This window comes from Hibiscus syriacus, unplaced genomic scaffold (assembly GCF_006381635.1).
Source record: "Hibiscus syriacus cultivar Baekdansim isolate YM2019G1 unplaced genomic scaffold, ASM638163v2 tig00111095_pilon, whole genome shotgun sequence".
NCBI classification, from domain to species: Eukaryota; Viridiplantae; Streptophyta; class Magnoliopsida; order Malvales; family Malvaceae; genus Hibiscus; species Hibiscus syriacus.
Window position 1 is genome coordinate 818079 of NW_024062980.1, and position 18675 is coordinate 836753.

General features: G+C 30.9%; 2 protein-coding genes across 2 annotated transcripts; one reads left to right on the forward strand and one right to left on the reverse strand.

Annotated features, from left to right (window-relative positions):
* Positions 1 to 3632: 3632 nt before the first annotated feature.
* On the forward strand, positions 3633 to 4523 carry LOC120152762 (peroxygenase-like). The gene is made up of 5 exons (XM_039164909.1): positions 3633 to 3762; positions 3841 to 3926; positions 4013 to 4107; positions 4194 to 4289; positions 4379 to 4523. The coding sequence occupies exons 1-5, from the start codon at positions 3633 to 3635 to the stop codon at positions 4521 to 4523; spliced, it is 552 nt and encodes a 183-aa protein (XP_039020840.1).
* An 11247-nt stretch (positions 4524 to 15770) lies between these two features.
* LOC120152640 (probable peroxygenase 3) lies at positions 15771 to 17101 on the reverse strand. The gene is made up of 6 exons (XM_039164830.1): positions 16964 to 17101; positions 16690 to 16839; positions 16523 to 16608; positions 16336 to 16430; positions 16122 to 16247; positions 15771 to 16045 (listed from the first exon to the last, which is right to left on the reverse strand). The coding sequence occupies exons 1-6, from the start codon at positions 17049 to 17051 to the stop codon at positions 15901 to 15903; spliced, it is 690 nt and encodes a 229-aa protein (XP_039020761.1). The 5' UTR covers positions 17052 to 17101; the 3' UTR covers positions 15771 to 15900.
* Between the last annotated feature and the right edge of the window lie 1574 nt (positions 17102 to 18675).

The window sequence follows — 18675 nt, forward strand, 5'->3', positions numbered from 1 at the left end:
TAGTTCCCTTATGTGGATCCACTCAATTCCTTGCCCGTTACCTTTGTTTCGGAGTCGGTCAGTCACCTATTTTTCATCAACTCCAGCAATCTTAGCCAGTCCGTTCTTGAAAGGCTGACTCTTGATGTGTTTGATGTAGGCTCGCTCCAGTTTAATGCTTTCACAGTGCAATAGTGTAGTATACTCCTCGATGGTAGGTACCATGTCCTCCTGGTTAAAAGTGATGCAACTGTATCCCAGGTTCCAAAATTGAACCAAGACTCTGATTAAGGGCTCATCGGTCTTAACATGAAGCAAAAATGCAATGTCACCATACCGCTGACTGAACTTCTGTTTCCGATCATTCTTCCAACTATCTCAGATGTCTCGAAGTTCTTGCACATTATTCTGTTTTAGGCTGATAAAGGCGTAGCTAACCAGCTCTGACGCATAACTTCCTTGAAGACTGTCTCCCTTTTTTCTTCTGAGTCTTCTCGGACCATAGTCGTACCTCGGGTTTTTTAATCTCTTATATTACAACACCTTTGTCCATGGATTCAGATTATTCGAGTTTTAACAAACACGTTTTAGTGGATCAATGACCTCTTTTATGATGCAAGTGATGAAAATAAAATAAAAGAAAGATGAAAAGAGTTAGTGAGGTGAAAATAAAAATAATCAAAAACGATCATAAAAATGAAAGTCCTACCCCACATGATATCTACCCCACATGCTTATTATTCTTACCCGGACATGATCTCTATCCCGCATGCTAATTTCAAACAAATCCTAACCACATATTTGTCTAGTTCGCATGCTTTGAACAGAAAATAAAGCAGGAAACAAAGCAACCTAGGGTTTGGAATGAGATTTTGGGGTGGGCTCTAATTCTCCATGGTCTCCCGGTTTAGGTGCTAAAAAAACGGTACCCGAGTTCTCCTTGCTGGTGCTCCCTTAGGCTTGCCAGACCCTTAGTCCTAAACCCATCACAGGCTTGTGTGGACTAAGTTAAACTCGGGAGGATACATTCCATTATGCCCATACGGAGAATAAATTCACACGAAGGCATAAGGTATATGAATCCTGAAGGTTACTTGCTAGGCCCATACGGAGAATAAATTCACACGAAGGCGTCGCTTTCACCCCTACTTAAATAGGGTTCGGAGCTCGGGTATAGAGCCTTTAGATGAAAAAGTTTGGAAAGCTGAAATCATTAGAAAACAATCAGTACAACTATTTACTCGAAAATGTAATCAAAAGTAAGTAATAAGGATCGAAAAATTACCTTAAAATTCAAACTTACCCTTTTCGTTAAAAAGACAACTGGAAATTACCTTAGCCTGACTCACTTACCTGTCCCCAGTGGAGTCGCCAAGCTGTCGCAACCGTCTTTCGGTTGGGCCCCGGAATTGGGCTTCGACTTAGAAAAATGTGGATTGGAGTCGCCACCGATCATTTATTTAAAAATAAATGGGTTGATCGAATACCCTATTTCTTACCTGATCTGCGTCTTACCAGAAATATGTCGGGCTCGGGAGTCGGTTACGGTCAAGGAATGATTAGCACCCTTGAACCGCCCTTTCGGTACTACGTAATTTCCAGTTGTCTTAATTAAGAAAAATAACAAGTTAAATTAAGGTAAAGTTTCGATCCTAATTACTTACCCTTGATGATTTGAAAATATCCTTTAAAAAATCGAGAAATGTGTTAGATAAACAAGGTAAAGAAAACAAATAAGATACAAGGAAAAATAAAATAAAAAGTAAGATAAAAAAAAAATAGTAAAGTATAATTATATAGTAATATTTGAAAAAAGGAAAAAAAATAAATATATATATATCAAAGTATTAAAAAATAATATAATAATAATGAATAAAAAAAAACAAAATATAAAAAATAATATAAATATAAGTTATAAGATATATTACATAAATAAAGAAATAATCAAATAAAAATAATTAAGAATATATATTTAATAATAGGTATATATAAATAAACTATAAAAGTATAAAAAATATATACGACTAGATAAAGATAATTACAATATATATATAATAATATTAGACTATAAGTAAATATTAAAGAAATATATATATATATTATATAAATAAATATAGTAAAAAAAATAATGAAAATAATTTTATATATATATATATATATATACATAATAATAATAACATGAATAATAAAAATAAATGAATAAAATATTCATATAATAATAAAGGGACTAATATAGATTTTTTAAAAAACCTCTTCCCCTCCTTTAACCGAAAATCAAACCGGTTTTTAAAAATAAGCCTCGGGGGTAGATCTAGGTTCGAAACTTCGAAACCCCACCCATTTTGGTCATCGGCGCAACCCACGTTTTGGGTTATTCGAACCAAATCTCAAGAAAAATAACATGCACATGCAAAGAAAGAAAAAAAGAAAATGACCTTTTATTTCCTTTCGAATCCTTTACAATAGTTTTGCCTTTGTATCTTCCCGTGCTTTCCTCTATGTTTTATGTGTAAATCGTCCGTTACAATGGTGAGTTACAATGGCTATTTATAGTGCTTGTAGATCCTATCTTTAGGAATTTAAATAATAGTAGAACTCTATCCTATTTTTTGAATCCTAGCAAAATTCTATCATATCTTTAGGAGTTTGCATCCTAGTAGGACGAAAAGGTGTGTTGACAGTAGGTTCAAGAGTATGCGAGATGTAAGCAGAATAAGGAAAGGCATGGCATCATATCTTTGCAGATTTTCATATCAGAGAAATGTGATAATGTCACATGAAGGTTGTTGGCATGTACCATAAAAGTAAAGTATGGATGCTCTGATATGTATTTTAATTATGATTTATTAAGTTTTATGTTCCTTTAATGTTTTTAATCGTATTTTAAAAAGAGACAAAGAGTTTGAAAAGTCAATGTGACACATCGGATTCGTATTTGGGTCGGATACGGGTTGGGGTGTTACAAAATTAAACAATTTTTTCATAAATTAAATCGAAACATTAAGATATATCTGGACTGATTTCCAACTTTGTACAAAGGAGACAAGCTATTAATATAAGGAGTTACAGGATTTAATTTCAGGATTTATAACAGCTGAATAATAATGCAATGAACTTGGACTATTTTTTAGTTAGGTTCATCTGGACGTTTTTACAATAAAGGGTTTTAATTATGATTTTTTTATGGACGGTTTTAATCATATTTCTAGCCTATAAATATATAGTTGATTTCATCTTCTCAACTCACTCTCTCAATAGCTTTCCACTCTCTAAAGTGTTTACAAAGCTTTATCTCAATATTTTCCGTTTAGAAGTGCAACACTACCAACAGTCCACTTTGGTTTCGGGTGTACGAAATTTGGAGCGACCGTGTTAACCTCGGGGGATGATCCGCCTATTGAAGCGATTACACACATCGAACCGAATTTGTTTCTAAGACAGTAGTTTTACCACAACACGGTTTACGAATTTATTTCTTTTAAATTACTATTTATCTTTCCAGTCAGTTTTAACGGTGTGATTTTGCATTCCGTATTTACTACAAAACTGCCCAAACCATGTAATATTTCTTTCTTTCTTCCTTCATTTGTGTTCCCAATTTGATCTTTTAAGGCATTGTTTGAGTAATATATCTATGAAATGTGTGATCAGATATGGGAAGGGCAATGGAAGCTGTGGACATTGAACATCCACATGGAACTGAAGGACGTGTTCTTCAGCATCATGCTTCCTTTTTTTATCAGAACAAAGACGGAATCGTTTATCCCTCTGAGACTTACAGAGGTTTTTCCCCCCTTCCTACAAATTTTATTTTTAATTTTATGTTCTAATTTTATTAGCAAAATTTATGTAAAAAACCAGGTTTGAGAAACCTTAGTCTCGGTTTCTTTGAAAGCGTTTTTGCTGGAATCGTCATCAATATAGGGTTGAGTTATTCCACAACAGAAGTAAGTTAACTTGTATTCCCTTGTACAAAATGAATATAAATAACACATTTTTAAAAGGATTATATAACAATTTCACCATTTGATAGGGATGGATAACAGAACTATTTTCCCCCATATATATTAAAAGAATCCACAAATGCAAGCATGGCAGTGATTCTTCAACGTTTGACACTGAAGGAAGGTAATTACCATATAACATTTGAATTATTAAAAACACAAAGAAACACAATATTTTGACCCTTGATATGTAATAAATGGAATTTTCAGGTTCATGCCAGTTAATTTTGAGAACTTCTTCAGCAAGTATGCTCGAACCTGGCACATGACACAGTCGAATCGAAACCAGTATGACTTCCTTGGCTGGTATTTTCGAACACCCCTTTCTTTTGATTTCGTGTTTTTGATTCAATAGACGCTTAACCTATCCTTTGAGATTTTTCTACTGTTTGCAGGATAATCTCAAAGGGCGAATGGCTGCTTTTGTATCGGATTGCAAACGATTCACAAGGTTATCTAGCAAAAGAAGCAGTAAGGGGATGCTACGATGGGAGTTTGTTTGATTATATTACCATGATGAAAAAGGCTAAAAATAATTAAGGGCGTACTTTGATGGGAGCTTGTTCGATCATGTAGCCATAATGAATAAGGTCAACTTATTGAAACAATGCATGCTGCTTGTTTGAAATAAGTGTGTTTGAAATAAAGTTATCGAATGTATTTGAACTAAGGTTTCATCCTTTTTCAACAATAATTTATGTTTTGTTTTACTTGAGATTTAACAATTTCTATCCAGATTCTATTTAAGTATTTTTGTCACATATATGTTTTTCATAATAATATAATGTAATTTAAATTATTTATTAATCATCAAAGTAAAAAGTCAATAAAAGTATATGAATTCTCTCAAAATAAGAAATGAGAAGAAAGACAATTGAATAACATTTATAAGAAGTGTTTCTTTTATTTTCCACATTCGTAATGTGCATTACAATAGGTATTTATAGGATTACATGCATGAAAACTTACATTCATTTAATAAAGTGAGTTTATAACTCAACTAAACTCCTAAATTTAATTAATTAAACTAAAACCAAATTAATTCTTTATTAAAAATAAGTTTAATTTCTAACCTCCCCTTAAACTTGATTTTTACCAACTCCTAACAATCTCCGGAACTTGCAGAATACATCATACTTTAGGGGCTTGGTGAAAATATCTGCAACTTGGTTATCAATACACATTCACAAATAAAGTGATATCTTGTGTCTATGTGTTTGCTTCGATCATGAAACACTAGATTCCTCGTAAGAGCTTGAGCGGACTTGTTATAAATCAAAATCTTTGTAGCATTTTCTTGTGGGAGTTGAATTTTAGTCAACAATCTTTTAGCCAAATAGCACAACTAGCACAAGATGTAGTAGCAACATACTTAGCTTTATAACCAAAAAGCTCCACAATTGGTTGCTTCTTAGAACTCCATGAGACAGTTGTATCTCCCATGAAAATACATACCTGCTCGTGCTTTTTCTATAATCTTTATCTCCTTTAAAATCACTATCACAATATCTAACAAGCTCAAATATATTTGAGAAACCATAAAACCAGCCATAACTAAGAGTATCTTTGAGATAACAAAGAATTCTTTTTATTGCAGTTAGATAAGAAGAATAAGGTTTTTGTAACATCCCAATCATCAGGTCAATGACCAAAATGTAAGAATTTAAAACTCAGTGGTTTAATTAGAATAACTTGAAAAGTTCAAGGATCTATTATGGGATTTTGTGTAGGGCTTATTATCAAACTTGGATTATTGGAAGGACATTTTAGTCTTTTCCCAAGAAGGATTTTTATCTTCCTTTTTAAGGGAGATAAACACGTGGGGTTTAGAGAAAAAGAAAAGAGAAGTCTGGAACCCATTCTTATCTTCTTTCTCTGCCGTGAGCTCCACTTTCTAAGGTAAGATTTTGAACTTTGTTGATTTCCTTCAATTTTTGGGGTTGGTTTTGAAGCTTGAGAGTTATATAAGCTTAAGGAAAGCTTGTATAGGAGTAAAACAACAATATGAGGGAATTAAAAATGGATTTGTAAAATAAGTTTTTAAATGAAGATTTGATATGGTGTACTTTCTGAAGTTTTAGAGATGAATTTGACTTGTAAATGATAAAACTAAAGAGTTAGGAGTAATAGAAATGATTAAGAGTTTGGGTGAAAACATGGTATACTTTTTAGATGTAAGTGTTCAAACGAGATTTTGTATGTTTAAGAGTAGTAAATGAAGACAAGTTGGTTTGGTTGCATAAGGTTGAGTTTAAAGGCTTAATGAGGGATAAAAGTAAGTGAATTAGGAAGTTTTTGGTTGATTTTTGAAATGAAAATAGCAATTTTGGGCATGGAGTATCAGTACTGGAAGAACAGTACCGATACTTTAAGGTAAAATTAGTGGATTTTGAAGGATGGTATCGGTACTGGTTGAAGAGGGTATCGATACTGAGTTGAGAGAATCGATACCAAGGGTATAGTATCGATACCATTTCCAAGTTAAATTTCCTAAACGTCATAATGGTATCGGTACCATACGGGGGTATCGATACCAATGAAGGGAAGTATCGGTACTGTAGTGGTAGTACCGATACTACTAAACATTAAATGGGAAATTAAGTGTTTCTTTTAGCTTAAGTTATTATGATTGGTTATGCATGACTCGAAGTACGATATTGATTTTTGATTGTTTTGTGTAGTTGTTGAACATAGTCAACTTTTGGTCAACACAACGTTATAAGTATCGATCCATAAACGTTAAGGTTTTGCTTAAGACTCAGTGAGGCAAAGGTGAGTGCAAATTCTCGATTTCATATTATAATTGAGGAAGGCTTGCGATAAGCCAACCTCAGTGTTTTCGATCGAAAACTTTTAAATTCCTTTATGTTATATCTTTATAATGTTTTATTCTAGTTTTTTTTATTTAAATTGTGATGAATGATTATGAATATGTGATATGTGAACATGAGTATACAAAGATTCTCAACGTGAAAGTGCTTATATGAATAAGAAATACTTCGAATAATTAAAGATAAATAAGTATATGGTTAAAAGCCCAAAGTATATGTATGAGGATTAGAGGTATAGTTGGCATGCCAAGAGTCGAGGGTTCTATGTGGTCTTTCGGGACAATTATGTGGCATTTCGGTGCAAACATATGTGGCACTTCGGTGCAAACTTATGTGGCACTTCGGTGCAAACCTATGTGGTCCTTTGGGACAATTATGGGGCACTTCGGCTCAAATTACGAGTTATGGTGACAACATTAGTGCACAACCTCAATGTACTCAAATACCTAGAGTTCTTTGTAGTATACGTTGGGCATGTGGAAACAAAGTGATAAAATGAATAATGTATAACATCATACATTCTTGTTATGGTAATTCAATTGAAATCCTTAAAAAATGTTTTATGACATAAATAAAGATTTTGTTTATAAAGTTTGGTTTTATCTCGTATTTGCCTCACTAAGTCATCGACTTAGCGTGTGATTGTTTCACACGTAGGTTTGAAGAAAACAGAAGAGTAAAGCTAGGCGTGGATAGCGTACACCCGTGAAGATCATATCATAACAAATTAAATGTAGGTGTTTTGTAATATTCCAAATGATTGGCATGTACTAAGCGTTTAATTTGGAAATACTCTGATCTATATTTTGTAAACTTCTACTTTTGTACTTGTGTAAATTATTAAAACTTTGATGAAAATATATGAACGTAAATTTTATTAGTTTATTTTAAATTGATGGGTTTTACCTTTTATTTATGAGTAAAAAATTTAAATTGTTCTTATTTGTTAATTATCTATGATTTGAAAAGTTAATGTGACACCTCGGATTCATATCCAGGTCGGGTACGGGTTAGGGGTGTTATAGATTTTCCATGAAGCAACAAACAAGTCCAACAACAAAAAGAATATCAACTCTTGTAGAAGTTTGGTGATGAGTGTTTTAAATTGAATATATTTACTTGTTAATTATCTCGTAGTGTCGATTTATTACTACTGGTTTGGTTCCATTTCGTTTGTTTTCTTGCAAGAGCTTAATTTCTAGAAACAACATTAAAAGGGTCAATTTTTAAATTTTTCTGGAATCATGACTGGAAACATGGGCATGACATAGCCCGAGTGACAGTTTCTAGAGGATCCAGTCAGCAGCAATTTCTAGTAGGTCCAATCAATATTAATCTAGATATGATTTAGGAATTTAAATTTGAATTTGAAAATATTTTAGGATTTATCTTTAGATTATTTTTTACATTTTTTTAATTTTAAATTTTATCTTGTTCCATCTTTAGGGTTTTATAAGACTATAAATACCCCTTTGGGGTAATGCTTAGCGATGACGCAATTCGTACAATGAAAATTAAAACAACACGTAATATCTTCAGATATAATTCTTAGTTTTCTAAAAACCATGATTGACAATCGACATTTCCTTTAAAATCATAACACTTTAATGTCAAAAAGTCGACGTTGGTTTGGATGTTGTTCAAATTTAAAGTTGGGAAGAAGAATCAGTTGGTAGCAAATTCAACTTCCTAAGTACAAACTTAGCGGCGATCCGCTAAAGGAAATTGATATCGAATTCGATTCTCATTGAGACAACATAATCTGAGTCAGAATTTTCCATCCTGTTTTTAGTGCTAACGACAATAGCCGTAGTTAGTCCAAGCAAGGATTGAATTTCAAAGATTGCCTTGGGAATTTCGGTTTACCAGAGAGAAAAGTAAGTTACAAGGGTTGGGCCTTGTAGACTGTAACCGACATGAATCCTGAAGTAAATTCTATTTCACTGATCAAAACGAATTGAGGCAAAGCAAAGCTTGAGGCTATTTATTCAATTGATTTCTTTCTCTAAAACCGCTTTTGTTATTTTTCTAGTTTAATTTTCACATTCTACTTTTTCGTATTTGTTTTATACTTTGCTCATTTAATCGAAATCACCCCCTCTTTTTTACTTTCTCATAAAAGTCAAGATCAAAATCTCTTTACATCAGAAGCTCCTTAGTCCTTGTGGATCGATCCTTCTTCTCTAATTATGCTTGTTATTTATTTTATTTGAGATTAAGGGTTATTTATTTGACAATTTAAGACGTTTATCATTAAGCACCTTAAGCTCCCTATGAGACTTCTATACATCGTATGATGTACTTTATTTCCATCATCAAATTTTGAAAGCTTCAATGTGCATTACATTGGGGTGTTAACATGCTTACATCCAAGTATGTTAAATTTCTCAAGTACTTTCTTGCAATAGCTTTCTTGAGTAACAAAAATTCTAGTATCGGTCTGCTTTACCTCGAGGCCCAAGTAAATAAGACATGAACCATAAATCAATCATTTCAAACTCCTTTGACACACTCTTTTTGAAATCTTCAATCATTTTTGGGTTGCTTCCTAAGAAAATGAGATCATCTATATAGAGACAAACAAACAAAATATCATGTTCATGGATTTTAACATAAAGTGCATACTCATGAGTGAACCTTTTAGATCCATTATCTTTGAAATACTTGTCAGTTCTGTTATTACAAGATCTTGGTGCTTGTTTTAGGCCATACAAAGCCTTATTCAACTTTAAGACATTATATTCTTGTCTTTTAATTACAAAAACTTCTGGTTGTTCAACATAAAATTATTCTTCAAGGAAAGCATTCAGAAAATTTGACTTCACATCAAGTTGAAGAACTTTCCATTTGTTCTAAGTAGTAATAAAAATTAGTAACTTGATTGTTTCTATACGAGAAATAGGAGCAAATACCTCATCATAATCTATACCTTGCTTTTGTGTGTAGCCTTTTGCAACAAGTCTTGCTTTATACCACTTCACATCTCCATTGGCAGTCTTTGTTTTAAATATCCACTTTACACTGATAGGTTTGTGACCTTCAGGTAAGGTAGATAACTTACAAGTTTCTTTTTTCTCGATAACATCGATTTCTTCCTTCATAGCATGTCTCTATTTTTCCTCTTTTACAACTTTTTTTAAAACTTAACAGTTCATTGTATACAAATAAACAGAAAAATGAATGATTATAATTATTTTCTAAATAATAATCCTTATACCTTTCTGTAAATCTCCTCTCCCGAACGACTGAAGCTTCTTCTCCTTCATTTTGATCTAACATAAGATTCTCTATTAAATCATGTGTATGAGGTGGTGGTGGTGGTTGATAATCTAATTCATCATCTTCAGTGTCAAAGTACGGAAAGATGTCATACAAGTCATTTTTTGGGACATTCCAATCCCAAGTACTTTGTTCATCAAACTCTACATCTATGTTGATAATCACCTTTTTTGTATTCGGCTGGAACAACTTATAGCCTTTTGAATTTGAGTCATACCCAATAAATACTCATCTCCTACTTTTTTCATCAAGCTTGGATCTCTCTTGTTAAGGAATATGACCATATGCAATACTCCCAAAGACTCACAAATGTGAGAAACTAGGTTTATTTATGCTCTAAGCTTGTTGAGGTGTTTTATCCTTAAAACTCTTAGTTGTACATCTTTTAGAAAGATAAACTGCACAAGAAATGACTTATGTCCAAAATTCATTAGGCATTTGTTTACTTTTCGACATACTTCTAACCATATTGAGAATTATTCTATTCTTCCTTTATGTCACAACATTTTGATGTGGAGATCTATAAACTGTTAAAGGAAGGTGAATTACATGGTTCTTACAAAACACATTAAACTCTTTTCATGTAAATTCACCCCCTCTATCAGTTCTCAAAGCTTTGATCATATAATCACTTTAATTTTCCACTATTATTTTAAAGCTTTTAAATGCACCAAAAGCTTCAAAATTCTTATTAAGAAAATATACCCATGACTTCCTACTAGAATCATTAGTAAAAAGCAAGAAATAATTGTTTTTACCAAGAGATGATGGCTTGATAGGTCCGCATAGATCTGCATGGATAAGTTGGAGTGGCACTGTTGCTTTAGAATATATTGCTTTGGAAAGCTCTTCCTTGCATGCTTTCCAAGGACACAAGCTTCACAAAGTTGCTCCAAATGTTTGATGGGGGAAGACCTTTGACTATTTTCTTCTCTCCAAGAGACTTGAGACCACCAAAATTCAAGTACCCATATCTTACATGACATAGCCTAGAAGAATATTCTACACAAGCCTTCAAACATTTAGTTATGTCAATTTTAAGATTCACCTAGAACATTCGATTTCTTGTCATAACAACTTTTGCAATAGGCCTGGTGTTTTCGTCACTTAGAGTAAGACTACGATTTTTTAATTGAATCTCATAGCCTTTTTCTTAGAGTTATACCAAACTTAAAATATTACATTTTAATTTTGGATCATAGTATATGTTTGTGATAAGTTTTTGGGGAAATTAAGATAGTACCTTTGCATTTGGTTTCAATCTTAGAAGAATCTCCAAATGGGATTTCACTAGAATACTCTTTTAATGTTATAAATTTTTCCTTATCACCACACATATGATTACTAGAACCGGTATCTAGGTACCAATAATCATCATCTTTGTCCTCTATTTTTAGAGATAACAACAGTGCAGCCTCATCGATGTCTTCTTTGGTCTCCATCATGTTTTCCTTTTCACTTGTTTTTTCATTTCTCACCCAGCATTCTGAAGCATAGTGGCCAAATTTTTTACAATTGTAATATTGTTCATGGGATTTTTCATACCTTTTATTCCCATAATTTCATCTTCCACGTCCATGTCCACGACCTCTTGATGAGTTTTAACCCTTTTCATTATTCTAGAATGAATTTTGACCATCCCTTGTTCCTTGTCAACGTCATTTACTTCATCCACGTCCTTTTCCATGGCCTTTTGGACCAGCCCACATTTTCACTAGTTTCTCCCTTAGACTGAAATGATAATTTTTCTTGCAAAACTTACCTTGTATAGTCGGTCTTACTTCTGTTCAACCTCTCCTCATGAGCTTGCAGTGAAGCACTTAATTGTTCAATGGACATAGTTTCCAGGTCCTTGGATTCTTCAATAGTAACAACAATGTGCTCAAATTTTGGATTTAAAGATCGAAGAATCTTTTCAATTACTCGAATATCGAGCATTCTTCTCCATTCCGCTTCAACTGGTTAACAACAACTTGTACTCTAAAAAAATAATCAAATATGATCTCTGATTTATTCATATGAAGTGCTTCAAATTCACTTTGTAATGTTTGGGGACGAATCTTCTTCACTTTCTCTACTCCTTCAAAGTACTTTCAAAGGACTTCACAAGAGTATCTCAAGATTCCTTTGAGGTTGTTGCATTGGCCATCTTTTCAAAGGTCAAGTCATCCAAACATTGATGGATTATCGAAAGAGCATGTTGATCTTTCTTTTGATTCTTTTCTAGAATATCCTTTTGACCTAGATTCAAAATTGTTTCATCTTCAGGACCCGCTACAAATAATGTCCCAAGCACCTTGTGATCCATGAATTGCTTTCACACGAATAAACCAACTATCATAGGTTTCTTTCGTAAGGAGGATAATGGAATGGAAAGTGAACATTTCTCCATAATCTAGCTCTAATGCCACTTTGTTAGAAAATAAAAATATATGAATTCTCTCAAAATAAGAAATGAGAGGAAAGACAATTGAATAACATTCATAAGAAGGGTTTCTTTTATTTTCCATATTCATAATGTGCATTACAATAGTTATATATAGGATGACATGCACGACAACTTAAGCTTAGTTTTTAATATTAAACAAACTTATATTCATTTAATAAAGTGAGTTTATTAACTCAACTAACTCTTAAGTTTAAATAAATTAAACTGAAACCCAATTAATTCTTTATTAAAAATAAGTTTAATTTCTAACTGGTCCTGTTATTTTAACTTCTAAATTCAAAATCTCATTGTTCTGGTAACTAATGTTTTAAATTAGTCTCAATTTAGTCATCATAAGTTAAAAAAAAGTGAAACATAATGTGGCATCTTTGTAATTTACATAATAATATATTTAGTCTTTAATATTTACACATTTTATTCTAATTTTAAATGAATTAATAAATTTAACTATGTATGTTTATAAACTATATCAAATTGGTCCTAATCCTAAATAAACTAACAAATTAACCATCCACATTTACCAAATCAATCAATTTAATTATAATCTTAAAAATTTTAAAAACAAAAAGAGCATAAAATTCTAAAAGAAAATATACTAGGTTTCTAACTGTTTTTGGTTTTCCTCGAGGCCGAATGATTGGGTCCATTAGCTAAAATCTTCATCAAATGTGTTCAAGATAAAGGATCAAGGTGAGACCAAGAAAATTTGTGATATGGAGATAAGTAGAGTTAGGAAGAGAGAAAAGGTTTTGTTAACTAAAAAGCAATATCCAAAAACATATTATAATGTTTTGGCATGAATGAAAACAATATATATATATATATATCTTATATATATATAGATATATATATATATATATATATATATATATATATATATATATATATATATATATAAACACTGTAATTTCCTGTGATTTGAAATTTAATGCTCAATTATCTTTGAAAACTAACGAAGATCAAGAATATTTGATAAAAGTTTCATACCCTAGTGCATTTGGGAGCTTGATATATGTGATGGTGTATGTGGTACATTTCGATGTTGGATTAGTACTTGAGAAAGATGAAGCACTTGGTGAATGTATGATTGAATATTTATTAAGATTATTTTCATAGCCGTCTCAGATCTTTTCTAGACCCTGAGCGAAAACTCAAAAATAGACTCTTATAGAACGAAATTATATTCCATTATTTTAAACAATATTACATTAATAAACCACAGTAAAATTTTAATCCAATGCGAAAACTCAAGAATTTTAATCCAAGCCAATTTATTTGAAAATTAAATGGTTTCACTCAAACGGAGAAAAATAATATTTCTCATACTATAATTGTATTTTTGGTCCACGAACTTTATGGTTATTTACAAGTTGGTTCATGGAGCTCAACTATAAATAGACCTAACTATTTTTCAAATTAAATAATTTCAATCATGTATCTCATTTAGTTCTATATTCTTTAGTTGTTATATTATATAATTCTTAAGGAATTCTATTTATAATATTTTAGCAATATTGAAGTTATCATCTAGCAGTGATGCTCGAGGAATAGACGATATATCGTTGAACCTTGAAAATCTAGTGTACTCTCTTCATTCTTTATTTTATTTGTTTAATATTGGGGGTTTTTCATTGTATCTTAGTATTCAATAGTTTTACGGATTTTTCGGTGTGCATTTTAATAGTTTCAATCTTAACATTTTAGATCTTTTTTAGTTACTTTCGTGTAGAAAAATTACCCAATTTCCCCAACAAACACCTCCACTAAAAACACTTGATTACTTTTTCTTTTTGAATTTTATGCTTTTTTTATATTTTTAATATTTAAGATTAGGACCAAGTTGATATATTTGTAAATGTGGATGGCTAATTTGTTAGTTTATTTAGGATTATGACCAATTTGATAGACTTTGTAAATGTATAGGGTTTAATTCATTGATTTATTTAAAATTAAGACTAAATTAGTAGAATGTATAAATGTTAAAGGCTAAATATGTTATTATATCAATTAAAAAAAGTTCACATTACCACTTTTACCGGCAATTATTAGAGTGATACTAGTTTGAAACTAATTCAATAAATCAACAAGATTTTTAATTTGATAGCTAAAATAGGATTGATCTTATACTTTAGTGGCTTTTTAGTAATTTAACTTATATTGTGATATTTTGATAAATATAAGAGTTGTTTATATGCGACAAGGATATTTTTGTTAAAATATGAGATAAAATTGTTTTTTATTAGGTTTTCATTAAATAAAAAGGTATGGTAAAATAACGATAACATAATTCTAACATGAAAATTAAAAGGGTGTGACGAAAAATAAAATCAAAAATATTCTCTTAAATACATGTTTCATATTCTACAAAAATTTAGTAACTAATAATAAATTTCCTAGTTGAACCTAAACACAATGTTAGTAAAAGCAAGAAGATTAAGAGAGATAATCTAACATATTGCTCCACGAACAATTTTAAATACATCGAAATACTATCGCAAAAGATATTTAACTATGGAATATCGTTGACCTTTTCTGATCAAGAGGTGTGCTATAATAAATGCAACATAAAATGCTAAACTATAGTAACAAAAAAAATCGTGCTATAAAAGTAGAATAACAGTGTCATAAAAGTAAACAAAAATTAAAAGTCTTCAAAAACACGTGAAAGTAACAAAATCAAAACGCGAAAATGTTTATTTAGATTTGAATCAAAAGAAAATTAAAAAAAAAAGGAAATGAAAACTCGAGAGACGACAATACTTAGATCGTCGTTTCAAGTGATACTTCGAAAGAAAAACTCGATAATCACTCTAAAGAGAAAATTAAAAAAGAAGGAAATGAAAACCCGAGAGACGACAATACTTAGATCGTCGTTTCAAGTGATACTTAGAAAGAAAAACTCGATAATCACTCTAAAGAGAAAATTATACATGATAATTCAGCCAAATTGTTGTTGAAAATGATGAAACTTTAACTCAAATACAATGGATAACTTTATTTCGCACATATATTTCAAAGCAAGTAGTATGCACTGCTTCAGTCCGTGGGCCTTAATTCATTTTAGCCTTATTCATTTTGTCAACATAATAGAACAAACTTGCATTATATCAGTATTATTATCATAAACATAAGATAATTTTTTTTTATCAAAATCACATCATAAGAGTTGTTTATACGTAACAATTCTTTTTTTTTATCAGAATCAGGATCGAAATTGCTAAATCCGAATTAAAAAAAACAAAATAACACAGTAAATTTATTGCAGAAAAAGATGAAACCTTAGTCCGAATACATTGGATAAGTTTATTTGAAACACACATTTCAAACAAGCAGCGTGCAGTGGTTCGATCAGCAGACCTTAATTCCTCTTAGCCTTATTCATTTGAGTAATATAATCGAACAAACTCCCATCAAAGCATCCCCTTACAGCTTCTTTTGCTAGATAACCTTGTGAATCCTTTGCAATCCGATACAGAAGCAGCCATTCGCCCTTTGAGATTATCCTGCAAACAGTAGAAAAAATCTCAGAGAACAAGTTAAGCAAACACAGAATTGAAAGAGAAGGGTGTTCGAAAATACCAGCCAAGGAAGTCGTATTGGTTCCGATTCGCCTCGGTCATGTGCCACACTTCTTCGAATGATAATTTGTCAGGCACAGTTCGAGCATACTTGCTGAAGATGCTCTCAAAATTCATTGGCATGAACCTGCAAATACCATTTGTAACATAAAAAGGGTCAAAAATATTTGTGTTTCTGTATGTGTTTAATGATTCAAAGGTTATGTGACAATTACCTTCCTTCAGTGTCATACGTTGCAGAATCACTGCCATGCTTGCATTTGTGGATTCTGTCGATATATATGGGAAAAAGCAGTTCTGGTATCCATCCCTATGAAATGATGAAATTGTTATATAATATTACAATCCTTTTAAATATGTGTTATATATTCATTTTGTACAAGGGAATACAAGTTTACTTACTTCGAGTGTGGAATAACTCAACCCTATATTGATGATGATTCCAGCAAAAACGCTTTCTATGAAACCGAGACCAAGGTTCCTCAAACCTGCAGGTTTTTACATAAATTTTCCTAATAAAATTATAACATAAAAATAGAAACAAAATTTGTACAAAGAGGAAAAAAAACCTCTGTAAGTTTCCCAGGGATAAACGATTCCATCTTTGTTTTGATCGAAAAAGGAAGCATGCTGCTGAAGAACACTCATTCCTTTACTGTCACGTCCTGCTGTTCCTTGTGGATGATCCATGTCCACAGGTGCCATTGCCCTTCCCAAATCTGATCCCACAATTCATAGATATGTTACTCAAACAATGGCTTAAAACCACAGTGTTTTACTAAACTAATTGAAAACACAAATGAAGGCAGGAAGTAAGGAAGTAAGGAAAGAAAGAAACATTACAGGGTTTGGGCAATTTTTCCTCGAGGTCGGATCGAATCCTTCTTTCACGAGTCAATGGAGCTTGGGGTGCCACCGTTGCCTTGTCCATCTTTTTTACTTTACTTGCTTTTCTTCTTCTTCTTTGGAGATTGTACAAGAAATGAAGCTCTCCTTATATAGACAATGTCGTCATCGGAACACAATTCCACTGGATGGACTGAGAGGACAGACGAAAGCAGTCCACTTGGTAAAATTTTAAATTAGGATGTATTTTAATTTTTTTATACTTTTAATTAATAATATTAATATATTTAATAATTTTAAATTTTATAAATTTATTTCTTCTTAAAATTTTATTCTTCTAAAATAAAATTATGCATATATCCTGGGCGCCCCTACTATTGCTAGTCATTAATTATATAAATAAATTATCTTCCTACCACTACTTTAAAGTCAGTTATGGGCAAAGGTGCAGTACTATCATTGGCCAAGTAAACCAAAAAGGTAAGAACTCTTTAAATCTCCATTTCTTCCTTATATTATTATTATTATACATTCTCTATAAATTTAATATTTATAGGTATAAATAGGAAATCGATCCAAAAATATTTTTAAGGTGTATATATATATATTTATAAAATAAGATTTTTTATATAGATGAACATAAATAAAATCTGATAATAACTATAATTAATAAAATAAATAATTATTCGGAGAAAATTTTAATTTTATAAAGAGTATTTGTTCATCTAATATATCTATGGATGTATCACTATATATATATAAGTATATTGTTGAAAATAAATGTACAAATTAATAAATTAAAAGGTAGTTGAAAGGAATTTCTAACTATATAACCTATATATTTAGTTATACAATTTAAAAATCAAATGGCCAACTGGTAAATAATAATAATTCGGAAGATAAGCCCAGAGAAATCTCTTGTCCTCTTTCGGTGTGTTCATACCGTGTGAACACAGACAATGTTATAAGCAAGTTTGGTAGAGGGAATAGACAATGTTATAAGCAAGTTTGGTAGAGGGAATAGACAATGTTATAAAAGGTATAAAGTAGTTATATTTTTAAATACTATTAATTATAATAGAGGGATAGATAAATAGATGTTAAAAATATATTATTGCATAATAAGTATTTATTTATTTTTAAATAATTTAGAGAGATTAAAAGATAATATATATTTATTATATTTTTAATTATTGACAACATGCATGTACCTTACAAATATAATTATTCGAATTTAAGACCTCTAAATAAAATAATACATTTTTTAACCACTGAAGTCGTTTTATAAATTCAAAATAAAAATAGAATTTTATTGAAAACAAATCAAACAATAATTATGTTTTTAAATAATCATTACTTTAAAAAATATATATTTATTTTTATTCATATAAATTCTTTTTTATCATTCTACCAAACATGATGATAACATTGTCTGTGTTCATACTTGATTAACCTTTCCACTAAAAACACAGAACGTGTTTATTGTTAAATATCCACCCCGGCCCACCATGCTTTGAATTGCATTTAATTGTTGGATAAACTATATATTTAATATCTCAACTATCATTTTTATTCTATTTTAGTCACATAATTGTTTTTTTTTTGTTTCAAAATCATATATAACTTTACGTTTTAATTTTATTTTAGTCACACACCTTTAAAGTATTAACGATAATGCTGATGTGGTCACCATAAAATAATATCACATC

Bases quoted from the DNA above. Each gene is read 5' to 3' on its own strand.
- LOC120152762 (XM_039164909.1), top strand. From the start codon at position 3,633: ATGGGAAGGGCAATGGAAGCTGTGGACATTGAACATCCACATGGAACT. The intron at 3,927-4,012 runs GTAAGTTAACTT...ACCATTTGATAG, and splicing joins TGAGTTATTCCACAACAGAA to GGATGGATAACAGAACTATT. The intron at 4,108-4,193 runs GTAATTACCATA...TGGAATTTTCAG, and splicing joins ACGTTTGACACTGAAGGAAG to GTTCATGCCAGTTAATTTTG.
- LOC120152640 (XM_039164830.1), bottom strand. From the start codon at position 17,051: ATGGACAAGGCAACGGTGGCACCCCAAGCTCCATTGACTCGTGAAAGA. The intron at 16,840-16,963 runs GTAATGTTTCTT...TTGTGGGATCAG, and splicing joins GGAAAAATTGCCCAAACCCT to ATTTGGGAAGGGCAATGGCA. The intron at 16,248-16,335 runs GTAATTGTCACA...TGGTATTTGCAG, and splicing joins ACGTATGACACTGAAGGAAG to GTTCATGCCAATGAATTTTG.